At 36.2% G+C, this 12,515-nt stretch overlaps 2 protein-coding genes across 3 annotated transcripts; one reads left to right on the top strand and one right to left on the bottom strand.

Annotated features, from left to right (window-relative positions):
- Positions 1-1,216: 1,216 nt before the first annotated feature.
- LOC127076680 (uncharacterized) lies at positions 1,217-3,011 on the bottom strand. Of its 2 annotated transcripts, XM_051018393.1 has the most exons (3): positions 2,953-3,011; positions 2,675-2,850; positions 1,217-2,585 (listed from the first exon to the last, which is right to left on the bottom strand). In XM_051018393.1, the coding sequence occupies exons 2-3, from the start codon at positions 2,745-2,747 to the stop codon at positions 2,059-2,061; spliced, it is 600 nt and encodes a 199-aa protein (XP_050874350.1). In that variant the 5' UTR covers positions 2,748-2,850; positions 2,953-3,011; the 3' UTR covers positions 1,217-2,058. The 2 variants fall into 2 exon arrangements, with proteins under 2 accessions (XP_050874350.1, XP_050874351.1); XM_051018394.1 differs by having other exon boundaries at positions 2,675-2,986.
- Positions 3,012-3,585: 574 nt separating this feature from the next.
- On the top strand, positions 3,586-6,487 carry LOC127076679 (probable serine/threonine-protein kinase PBL19). Its single transcript, XM_051018392.1, has 5 exons — positions 3,586-3,819; positions 4,164-4,683; positions 5,102-5,362; positions 5,468-5,590; positions 5,672-6,487. The coding sequence occupies exons 2-5, from the start codon at positions 4,330-4,332 to the stop codon at positions 6,251-6,253; spliced, it is 1,320 nt and encodes a 439-aa protein (XP_050874349.1). The 5' UTR covers positions 3,586-3,819; positions 4,164-4,329; the 3' UTR covers positions 6,254-6,487.
- The last annotated feature ends 6,028 nt before the right edge of the window (positions 6,488-12,515 follow it).

The following is a 12,515-nucleotide window of genomic DNA, read 5'->3' as shown; positions in this document are numbered from 1 at the left end:
ACAAAAGACCATAGCCAGAGCAAGTATAGCTGCAGGTATGGTAGATACCCCAAAACAAACCCGCCACCTGAATTAACAAATTCAGGGCATGTTTGAGAAAAGATAAAGTATAAATATCAGATAATATGTATTAAGATTTATATCATACCATCCAGAAATTTCTTTGACAGGGATTCCAATAAATAACGAGCCCAATATGCAGAGGCATTACCTTCCTGATGACCAGCAAACGCAGTAGCTACTGAAACGGTTCCATCCTTAGTTTCAAAAAATGACTCCAAAAAAGAAAGGCTTGTCTTATTGAATCACAAAGTGACTCCAAAATATTCAAAAATTCACAACTGCAAATCAAATCAAATCAGTATAGTTAAACCAATGTAAGACATAAAACAAAACTATATTTTTCATACCTAGGCGAGAATTAAACAGGCCCAGCCTGTGTAGGAGCAGCTGCTCCACCAATAGCTACTTGAAACTCTACAAGTTGTTTAAACATACGTTAAACATATAGCAAGAGGCTTAATTTTAACAAATATTTAAAATAATGTTAAAAGAGACAAAGTTTTCATTAATAACGTATCTGAAACAATTGATTCACTAATCTCATATTCTTCAGTCATATTAAGGACATTTAGATCATTGTCAGAAGGCTTCAACCAGTTTTGAGTACATATAAGCGCTTCGACCATATCTGGACTCAAAGAGCTCCTATAGATATCTAAAATCCTCCCCCCCGTGCTAAAAGCACTTTCTGAGGCTACACTAGAAACAGGTGTTGCCAACACATCCCGAACCAAGGTTGCTAATATAGGATAACGGGTGCAATTTTCCTTCCACCAATTAAGAATACTAAAATTTTCCCCCTCCCCGCAACAAGGGTCACCTAAGTACTTCTCTAGTTCATTTTCATTTTCAATTGTGTCTTTTTCCTTCAGATGTTTCTTAAAAGCATTAGCCCTTGTAAAAGGTGATGGTTCTTTTGGTTGGGAAGATGCTTCTCCAAGGGAAGTGCTCCCTGGTGCACTTAAAGGACTAGCCCCAACATTCTTATCATGATCAGATTTATGCCAATTATATAGTTTAAACAAACTAGTTTTGACATATTCAATATTTTTCTTGGCAAGGTCACTAGAATGCCCATACATATCATTAAAAGACCACTCAATATAGTTAAACTTAAACCTAGGATCAAAGATCACTCCATAGTAACGAAAATGATTCACTTTTCCCACATCCCCCCAATACTTATCATATTTAACCTTCATATGTGAAATCATTGGAGCCACATAAGAATTCAAGTTAAATGAAGCTTCTTGAAGCTCACACAAAATTGAAGACAAGTTATGAAAAGCTAAATGCAAGGACACTTCTTGCGAAGTTGAAAACACTTTGGTTGCCTCATAGAAGGTTTGTAAGAAAACCACAAAAGCCCTAACTTTTTTCCAATCCTGAGAACCGGGTGGACCGGTAAGGAGGTCAAAATATTCGATGTATCCAGGATCCTCATCAATCATATTGTCAAATGCAGCTTCAAACTTTTCAGCAGCATCCAACATTAGGTAAGTGGAATTCCACCTTGTAGAAACATCAAGACAAAGTTTTTTTTACAAGTTATGCCCGCAAGTTCAACACACTCCTTAAACTTCATAGCTCTTTGTGGAGAAGACCTTACAAACCTAACAGCAGTGCGAACTGATTCAATAGACCCTTCATGTTCTTTTTCACCATCTCTCACTACCAAGTTCAAGACATGGGCAGCACACCTCATATGCAAATAATCACCTACACCCAGTAAAGCATTCTTGCTCTTAAGTCTTCTATCCAAATAACTCACAGCCACATCATTTGCTGTTGCGTTATCCAGGGTAATTGTAGACACTTTCCTAAGCCCCCATTCCCTCAAAACGTCCTCGACTTTCATGCCAATGGTATCACCTTTGTGATTTGGAACTAAAGAGAAACTAATAATTTTTTTTTGGTACTTCCAAGCAGTGTCAATGAAGTGTGCAGTGGTGGCCATATAACTAAGGTTTTGTATCGAAGTCCAACAGTCTGTGGTTAGTGCAACCCTAGTACAATCAGATTTAAAAAGGCTTTAAGACGTGACTTTTCAGCTAGGTAAAGCTGAAAACAATCCCTAGCAACGGTCCTCCTAGTAGGGATAGCCATTTGGGGTTGCAATTGTTTACACATTTGCTTAAAACCAACACCCTCAACCACTCTAAAGGAATGTTCATCAAGGATAACAAAGGTATTAATGGCCTTCCTACAGGCTGCAGCATTAAACCTTTGACTAGTTGGAACTAAAAACCCACCCTCGCCGCTTACAAGGTTTGTCTGATTGGGGTCTTTCAACAAAAGGGCAGGGTTTTTGTAACACACTTTCGAGTGAGCTAGCATGTTAGAAGTACCATGTGTTTTAGGGTCACATCGGTACCTTTTATGACAGTGTTTACACGCGGCTATAGGTTCAGGCTCATCCGGTAAAATGTTAAACTCTTCCCAATCCGTAGAAGTTTTTCTACTACCACTAGCATTAAGTTTCCTTTTTCGAAGTGGAGGGAGTGCAGTACCAGCAGCTGCTCCTATAATTCATACATTTAAAAATGACAGCATAACATGTATCACTTATTAAACAAACACTCAGTATAAAAATGACAGGTGATGGCATTACCTTGACTCACTCCTTGATCTACAACTCCGCTAGGAACTCCAACTCCTTGCAAGCTACTTTTGCCGCGCTCCATTGGCGGCAGGACTCATCCAACTCCTTGATCTAACAAGCTCGGTGGTGATTTGTGGTTGAATAATGGACGGCGACGGTTCTTCGTTAAACGATGAAACCACGAACTAGCATCAACCGAAAAATTGGAAGGTAGAAAGAGTTAGTTCTTAAACGATGAAACCACGAACTGGAAATTGAAAGGATGAACCCTAGAATCAACCGATTACCTGAGAGAATGATGAACCCTAGCGGAGTAACGTTGCTGTTTGTGCGTATGAATCTCACGAAAAAGTAGATGGTTGTGCGTATGAATCCTATGCAAATTAGCAAAATGAAACTGTACCTGTCAAATTAGCAAATTAGCAAATAAATGAAACTGTACCTGTCACATCTCTAACTATAGGAATGAAAACCGGTCGGTTTCGGTTTTCTGTGGAGTCAATTCAGAGATCCGATTTCGACTGAATGGAGTCATAGGTAACCGAAAAATACTTACCCATCACCCGATGACCTGATCCGGACCGCATGCTTACATAATATTTAATTCGGTTTTAACGGTTTCGGATGGATTTAGGTTCTCTTGTCCACCCCTACTCCTCCTCATGAATCAAAGTTTTTTTTCATAACTTAATAAGAATTTCTTCATATTCCTCAAAATGGATATAACAAAAAAAAAAAATCTCAAAACATATGTCGTCATCTTTCACATTTACTTTGACATCAAGATATTCAAAATAACGTGATCCTCAAATTAATTTCCATCATCTTAAAGAAATAAACTTTACTTTTCACATAGATACTCAATTTATTTATAAATAAATAAAAATTCTCCAACTCACCTATTTCAGACAATATTTAGTCAACGACTGACGCAGTCCTGTTTGACTATCTAAAAAAACAGATACAACAAAAGATGATGTTTGGTTTCGTCAATCCATGAAAGCAGACATAACTTCGTAGATCTTTTGTTTTTTTTCTTCTTAATCCTCTGATTTCCGTGACACAAACAGAAAAACAAAAGACAAACTTGACAATCACGTGACTGTGTGAACCTTCTCTTTCCCTTGAGCAAGTCACAAGCAAACCTCTAGAAGGTGTTGTAGCCTAATATCCATGCTTCTTTGTGTTCTTCTAGTATTTTCACTCTTTAATTTCAATTGTTTTTCTTTCTCAAGCTTATTCTTGTGATTTACCATATTCTGATTCATTCTGTAAGCGTTTTTGTATGCAAAGTTGTATTTTTTTGAAAAATCTCATATGGGTTTTCATTGTTCATCCTTTATGTTCTTTCTTACCTCCAAATTTCTATCTGGGTTGCATAAAGTTTCAAACTTTTTGACTGTTTTGAATCCTTGATGCTTATGGGGTATTCATAAATTGGTTTTTCTTCTTCTTTCTAACAATCATTATTTTTTGTGATTTGTTGAAATGATTGTAGGTTGATCACTATAGCCAAGGCTGTAAAAAACTCATAAGGTGCCTTATTTACCGTTTTTATGATGAAAAAGAAATTGTGATTAATTCACACTAAGACGAACGCAATCAGCATCGCAACATCTGTATCGACCGAAATCGCAAAATCCTTTACACGGTCGCAATTTAAAATGAAGTGCTTTTACTATTTTAAATTTATACACAAGGGTAGGGGACAAAGATCAGCACCTGAGCTAAAAGAGCAAGAGAAAAGCCAGTTTTCAGGATCTGAAAGAGTTACAAAGTCTTCTTGTTCATCTACTTCTTCACCTAGGGGTATACCGAAACTCTATGAGGAGAAGGGTCATAATTTGAGGGTGTTTTCTTTCTCAGAGCTTAAACGTGCAACAAGTGATTTCAATAGGCTTCTTAAGATAGGTGAAGGTGGATTTGGAAGTGTTTTTAAAGGTTCAATTAAGCCTGTTGATGGAAATGGTGAGAATCTCTTAGTTGCCATCAAAAGACTTAACAAAGATGCATTGCAGGTATGAGATTCATGAAATTTGTAGTTTATAGTTGTTTGAATGTAATTGCATGTTTTAGTGTCTTTTCGGTACAAGACACTGACACGTCGACACCAGATACAACTTTCATAGGAAGGGTCGGTCTTACACAGATACTCTTCTTGCGTGTTTAAGTCTAGAATTAAGAATTAGAAGCAACAAATTGTTTGGTGGTCTTAATGAAGAAAATCTCATTGTCGAAAAATTAGGCCATTGATCTCTTGTTTGTGAATATTTATGAGTTTGAGTCTATCATGAATGAAAGGCATCAAGGATGTACATAAACGGCTTTAAAAACACGGATTCAATTCATGTATGCAAGATTCTTCATTTATCTGACTTTGATTTCGAAGATAGAGATTTATCTCACCAATTTCATTCTTTTCTTTGTGTTATGCAGGGTCATAAGCAATGGTTGACAGAAGTTCAATTTCTCGGTGTTGTGGAGCATCCAAACCTTGTGAAGCTTATTGGTTACTGTGCTTTGGATGGTGAGAGAGGGATTCAAAGATTACTCGTGTACGAATACATGCCGAATCGAAGCTTAGAAGCTCATCTTTTCAATAAAGCTTATGATCCTGTGCCTTGGAAGACAAGACTTGAAATTGCACTTGGAGCAGCTCAAGGCTTATCTTATCTCCATGAAGAAATAGAAGTCCAGGTTCCAATTATTGCAATACGAATGATTTTGACTCTGTTTGGATGAACAATTTATTTGTAGCTTATAGCACAAGTACTTATAAGATTTTGTATCGTGTTGATTTAGGTGATATATCGCGATTTTAAATGCTCGAACGTGCTACTGGATGAAAATTTTAAACCGAAACTTTCTGATTTCGGACTCGCTAGGGAGGGACCGGTAGCAGGGGATACTCATGTTTCAACTGCTGTAAGTGTTGTGTCATTTCGTATTTTCACTTTGCATTAGTTTGCCGCATTTGTTCTCAATCTCAAACATGTTTTATGTCAGGTAATGGGGACACATGGTTACGCTGCTCCGGATTACATTGAGACAGGCCATCTCACTTCCAAGAGTGACGTGTGGAGTTTCGGTGTCGTGCTATACGAAATACTCACCGGTAGGCGTTCGTTGGCAAGAAACCGGCCGAAAACTGAACAAAAACTATTGGAATGGGTGAAGAACTATCCACCTGATAGCAAAAAGTTTGACGCAATAATGGATCCAAGACTTGAGGGACAATATTCAATCAACGCAGCGAGACAAATCGCAAAGCTCGCCGATCATTGTTTGCGTAAGAGCGCGAAAGATAGGCCGGCAATGAGTCAGGTGGTAGAGAGATTAAAGCAAATAATACAAGATTCCGATGAAGAACAAGAACAAGAACAAGATGAACACGAGACTAATGAGATAAACATCGTTGAGGTAGCTGAAAATGAATCGGTTGAGCCGCCTCTAGAAGAGGCGAATTCGTCGGGATCGACCGAGTTATGGAGAAAGAGAATGGAACATCTTGCAAAACTTGGTGAGCATGTGGAGAGTGCTAGTAGAAAAAGGTTTATGATCCAACAGAGAACTAATGTGTCTTCTTAGTTCAATTTGGTAGATTCTGAGCAATGATGAATGATAGCACAATGCATGAATTTTTTTATATGATTGATGTATAGAATAGTGATAACACTACATTACTAATGTTTATTTTTTTTAGTAGCTATGTATTTTGTTTAATATATTGGAACTAATAAATAGTATAGGCATTTTGTAATTTTGCATCAATTTTGGATCATCATAACATTAGATATAAAATTATACATAATTTCTCTTTAATGGTTTAAGTGTGGCATGTTAATTATTAATAGCAGGTTCAAAATTACAATTTGTTTTTGTTAGAAAACATGGATTAAAGAAACCAATTCAAAATGTTCATTTTAAGTTGCCATTCCTACTTAAGAGAGTTTATTTCAATTGAGTATTTGACATCAAATGTATTTCTAGAAAGATATTTTTGACTATGAATTTTAGGATATTCCAATATAAGAAGTTGAATTGAAGAACTTCTCCTATTTATAAGACTGGAAAACTTTATACAATTAATGCATAGTAATTAAATTCTTTAAATTTCCATAAAATAAGTTTGAGACACGCACTAGGTGACCAAGAAAGACAATGCTTTTGATGCCTTTCTCTTTGGAAATATTTATTTGACACCCCAAACTTACTTTTAACACCTCATACTTTAGATGAAATGACCATAGTACTTTTTAATTTAAAAATATAAAATTGTCAAATTTAACTAAATTTTTAGATTTTTAAAAATTTAAATTTTTTTGACTTTTTGAATTGGGAGAGATATTCCCAAATCTGTCTATCTTTTTTCTTCTTTAGTTTATACAAGATATTGTTAATATTTAACACAAATTTGTTGGTGCACAAGATGCAAAGATGAAGATGGAAGAAGAGAGAGAATTGAAATAACAAACTTTCACTACTTTTCAAAAACAATTAATGTAAATAGTTACGCACACACTCTATTAACATATACACTTGTTTATATACACAATCAATAATGTCACGTAGGCGAAAATGTTAACTTACACTAGCTAGATTACGCTTAACAAAACTCATACTACTACTGAATATGAATTACTTCTAATCCCATCCCTTAATTCATATTCAGCTAATCAAAACTAACAACACCAATTTCACTCCTCAAGTGGAGAAATTGATCAATCTTGATCTCTTTCATCAAAATATCTACCAGTTGCTTCTGGGTCTTATAATGTATAACTTCTAGCACTCAATTATGAACCTCATTCCTCAGAAAATGAAACTTAGTCTCAATATGTTTGCTTCTCTCATGCAGCAATGGGTTCTTGGCAAGATTGATTGCAAACTTGTTATCAATCATCAACTTCAGAGGCTTGTTTACCTTGATCTTCAGATCCTGCAGTAAATTCAGAAGTCAAACAGCTTGACAAGCAGCCACGACACATGCAATGTACTCATATTCACAAGCTGATAAAGCAACAACTGGTTGCTTCTTGGACCACCAAGATATATGACCTCCTAGATACTTAAACAAATATCCGGAAGTACTTCTTTTGTCAACTTTGTCTCCATACCAATCAGAGTCTAAGTAACACATCAACTCTAAATTGGCCTTTTTTCCAGAGGGAACAAAACTTCATACTTCAGAGTTCCCTTAATATACCTCAGAATCCTGACAGCAGCTTGGTAATGAGACCGCTTCAGTTTACTCATGAGCCTACTAACCATTACAACTACATAAAAAATATCAGGTATGGTATTACACAAATACCTCAGAGAGCCAACCAACAACTTAAAAGTTGTAGCATCTAATCATCACCCTTATGATCAGACTCCAATTTGTGATTTGTTTCTAAATGTGTGACAACAACCTTACAATTCACCAGCTCAAATCTTTTCAGAAGCTCAAGTTCATACTTCAGTTGATGCAAAATGATACCCTTCTCAAAGTACAAAATCTTCATCCCTAGAAAATATACCATATTTCCCATATCAGTCATCTCAAGTTCATTTGTCAGCACGTTCTTGAACTTCATTATCTCATCTGAGCATCTTCCTGTCAGCAATATGTCATTAACATAGAAACACACCAAAATCATATTTACTTTTTAGAAGTATGCTGGGCATAAATGCCATACTCCATCTAACACTTACCAAATCCTTGAAGCTTGAAAAATGAATCAATTTTCAGATTCCAGACTCTAGGAGCTTGTTTTAGTCCATACAACGCTTTATGTATCTTGTACACCATCATATCCTTATTATTTTTTACAAATCCAGGAGGTTGTGACACATATACATCTTATTGCAATGGACAATTCGGAAATGTAGATTTCACATCCATATGCATTAGAGGCCAATTCCTGTTAGCAGCTATCGCAATCACCACTTTGATTGTCTCATGTCTTGCTACATAAGCAAACACCTCAAAGTAGTCTAACCCAGGTTTCTGTAGAAAACCTCTTGCCACTAACCTTGCTTTGTATTTTCCTATTGATCCATCTGGCTTCAGTTTCACCTTGAAAACCCATTTGACGCTAATAACTTTCTTGGCCTTTAGAAGAGTTAGTCAACTCCCAAGTTTTGTTTCTCTCTATAGCCTCAAGTTCTTCTTTCATAGCTTTCATCCCAACTTTCTTCTTGAGCGCTTCTTCGACCCTAACCGATTCAGATTCTACAAACATGACACACTGAATGACTTCTCCTTCAAAGTCGATTTCAATATCTTGCAGCATGTCAAACTATGCAAACCTTCTTGGAATGTTTCTGATTCTTTGTGGCCTCTGAACTTGTTCGAAATCTTCTTTGGATGCTAGAACAATGTCATATGCTAGAACCCTAGAAGTACCACCTTTAGAGGTATGACCACCTTAAGAGTCTGGAATATTCCCAGAGTCTGGATCTCTACCAGAGTCTGAATCATCATCAGAATCTGAATCATAATCGGATTCACCTTCAGAGTCAGACTCACCTTTAGAGACAAACTCACCTTCAGATTCACCTTCAGAATCATCTTCTGATTCTAACTCGTCTTCAAAACTTTCAGATTCTAAAGTATCTTCAAAAGTTAACTGATGGGTTAACACCACACCAAAGTTGGAGTGAATTCCAATCCCACACTTCTGATTCCTTCATAATGATATCTCTTCTGAATTCAACCTTGTTAGTGACATGACAATAGAGGTTAAAAGCACATGTAATATGGTACCCTACAAGCAACATAATTTTGTTTCTGTCATCCAACTTCCTTCTCTTATCATCTGGAACATTTTTGTAACAAACAGAACCAAATACCTTCTGATGGCTCACACTTCGCTTATCTCCACTCCACTTATCTAAAGGAACAATTTCCTTAAGCTTTTTGGCTGGACAACTGTTGATCACATATGATGTAGTGGCAACAACATCTCCTCACAAGGTGTGAGGGAGCTTCTTCTCCATCAGCATGCTCCTTGTCATATCAAGCAGAGTTCGGTTTCTTCTTTCAGCAAGACCAATGTGTTGAGGAGTGTATGGAGAAGCCACCTCATGCTCAATTCCATTATCCTCACATAAATTACTAAATTTTGTATAGTTGTCCTTACCTCCACCATCAGTTCTAAGAATTTCCAACTTCTGACCACTCTGTTTTTTAGCCTTGATTCTGAATATCTTAAATTCAGCAAACACTCAGTGTTTGAACTTTATAAGGGATACCCACGTCATCCTAGTGAACTCATCAACACATGACACAAAGTATTTATTCCTTCCAAGTGAAGGTGCTAAAAATGGTCCACACACATTATAATGCACCACACCTATAACATACTTTGCTCTTGGAGGCATTTTAGATGCAAATGGCAGTCTTGGTTGCTTCCCACTCATGCACACATTACATGATTTCTCTGGCTTCTTAATTAGAGGAATTCCATGTACCAACTTCTTTGAATTCATATTCCCTAAGCTTCTGAAGTTCATATGACCAAATCTTTTGTGCCATAATTCACTTTCCTTCACAATACTTGTTGCACTAAGGCATTCAGAGTCTGCAGTTTTAACATTCACTTTAAATGTTATATTCCTTCCCTGTTCGGACTTCATAACCAGCTTATGATTACAATCATATAGCTTCAAAAGATTTTTCTTCATGGTAACTTAAAATCCTTTGTCAATTAATTGACCTACACTCATCAGATTGCTTTTCATGCCAGGAACACATCACACGTTCTAAATCAATGCAATTTTACCATTATTCAGAACTACTCTGACATTTTCCATTCCTTTAGAATTCAGATACTTATCATTAACACATCTGATCTTGGTCTTCTTACCAGAGTCAAACTTAACCATCCATTTCTAATTTCATGTAAGGTGATTTGAACAACCAGTGTCCATCTACCACCAGTCTTCCAAAGACGCACCATCAGACTCAAAAGCCATCAATATAAAAAGTTCATCATCAGAATCTCCTATGACTATGTTTTCTTCTTCTGAATTCCTTTCCTTGTTTGACCAATAATTAGCAGCAAAGTGGCCAAACTTCTTATAATAATAGTACTGAACTTTCCTCTTGTCTCACTTCTTCTTCCCCTTCTGAGCACTCTTCTGCTTTTCATAAGTTGAGGTTTGTGACTTATGAACACCAACATATTTCTTTATGGTTTCTGACCAATACTACTTATGATATTTCTTACCCAAAGCTGCTTTCAGAGCCTGATGCTCAACCTTTATTTCATAGTTTCTCTCAACCAGACGTAACTCTTGTGCCTTTATGCTGCTTTGCAGCTCTTCAATTCTCATGGTGCTAAGATCCTTAAAATTTTCAATATCTACAACAATGTAATAAAACTGAGGGGTAAGAGATCTAAGTACCTTATCAATAATATTTTCTTCAGAGAGAGTTTCTCCACAAACTTCATCTCATTTGTGATCAGAATCACTCTAGAGATGTAGTCAGGTACCTTCTCATTATTCTTCATGTCAAGATTCTCATACTGCTTACGTAGAGACTGAAGCTTTACCTTCTTCACTGATGTATCACTGTTATAGCGCCGTACTAGTGTTCCCATGTAGCCTTCGTTATCATCGAATCAACGATTTTCTCAAACACCTTAGCATCCACACACTGATGGATGTAGAATAACGCGTTATGATCCTTTTTCCTCAGATCACACTGAGTATTCCTCTGTGCATCCGTTGCATTTTCCAGAAGTGCAACCAAAATGTAACCGTCATTGACAATATCAAGAACATCTTGAGCGCCAAATAACACACATATTTGAATCATCCACTGATTCTAGTTCTTTCCATCGAACACTGGAAGCTTAGTACTCAGATTACCATTTTCGTGCATCTTCAACCTTGTGCAATTCACTCATATCTCACTAAACACTAGTGTTTCCGAATCCAGCAAAATCAGGAAATGTGATTTTGTTACGATTCCGATAAAAAATTCAACATGAATTCAAGAAACAAAATCAATCACACAACGCCTCACCGTTCACTCATGTTTCCCCAGTGGATTTGAACCAGAGCTCTAGATACCAATTATTGGTGCACAAGATGAATAAGATGAATATGGAAGAAGAGAGAGAATTGAAATAAAACTTCCATTACTCTTCCAAAACGATTACAGTAAATGGTTACACACACACACAGTATTGGCAACTGCACTTATTTATATAGACAACTAATAATACCACGTAGGCAAAAATGCTAACATACACTAGCTAGGTTACGCTTAACAAAATTAATACTACTACTGAATATGGATTACTTCTAACAAAATCTAATATAAATGCATCAATTTTTTACACTTGTAATATAATCGATATAAAAAATTTATGTTTTAACCAGATATTTTGTAAAACTTGGTGTACGATATGGGGTGACTTTGGATTTTTAGAAAATTTGGTATACATACATGGGGTTTTGGCAAATTATTTATAATATCCAATTTAAATTCAAAAGAGATACCATAGATTTTGAAGTATCGAGTATATTATTTTAATTGTCGCTAGACTTTACTAAGTAACCGGTATGGGTGGGTGGGGGGGTTAGCATCAGATTTTATAAAATCACGCTAGGATTTTTTAATTATTAGTAATTTTGTTTATTTGTTTATTAATGATACAAAGAGGAATATATGGTAACATGCTCCCTAGATTGAGTGATAGGTAATGCCAATGTTGCCGCTGAGAAATCTACTAACGACATAGATGATCTTGGTGTCGATCTTTCACGTACTAAGGCATTTAGAATAACTTCTACCAGTTCTCATCATAGGAGGACCGAAGATATTTGTGTACCATAAATTATTTGTCGTAGA

Source organism: Lathyrus oleraceus, chromosome 4, assembly GCF_024323335.1.
Source record: "Lathyrus oleraceus cultivar Zhongwan6 chromosome 4, CAAS_Psat_ZW6_1.0, whole genome shotgun sequence".
Lineage (NCBI taxonomy): Eukaryota > Viridiplantae > Streptophyta > Magnoliopsida > Fabales > Fabaceae > Lathyrus > Lathyrus oleraceus.
This window is presented reverse-complemented; position numbering and strand designations above follow the sequence as displayed.

Coding starts and splice junctions, on each gene's coding strand:
- LOC127076680 (XM_051018393.1), bottom strand. CDS start 2,747: ATGGAGCGCGGCAAAAGTAGCTTGCAAGGAGTTGGAGTTCCTAGCGGA. Junction 2,586..2,674: donor AGATCAAGGAGTGAGTCAAG/GTAATGCCATCA, acceptor TATGAATTATAG/GAGCAGCTGCTGGTACTGCA.
- LOC127076679 (XM_051018392.1), top strand. CDS start 4,330: ATGAAGTGCTTTTACTATTTTAAATTTATACACAAGGGTAGGGGACAA. Junction 5,363..5,467: donor ATGAAGAAATAGAAGTCCAG/GTTCCAATTATT, acceptor GTGTTGATTTAG/GTGATATATCGCGATTTTAA. Junction 5,591..5,671: donor ATACTCATGTTTCAACTGCT/GTAAGTGTTGTG, acceptor GTTTTATGTCAG/GTAATGGGGACACATGGTTA.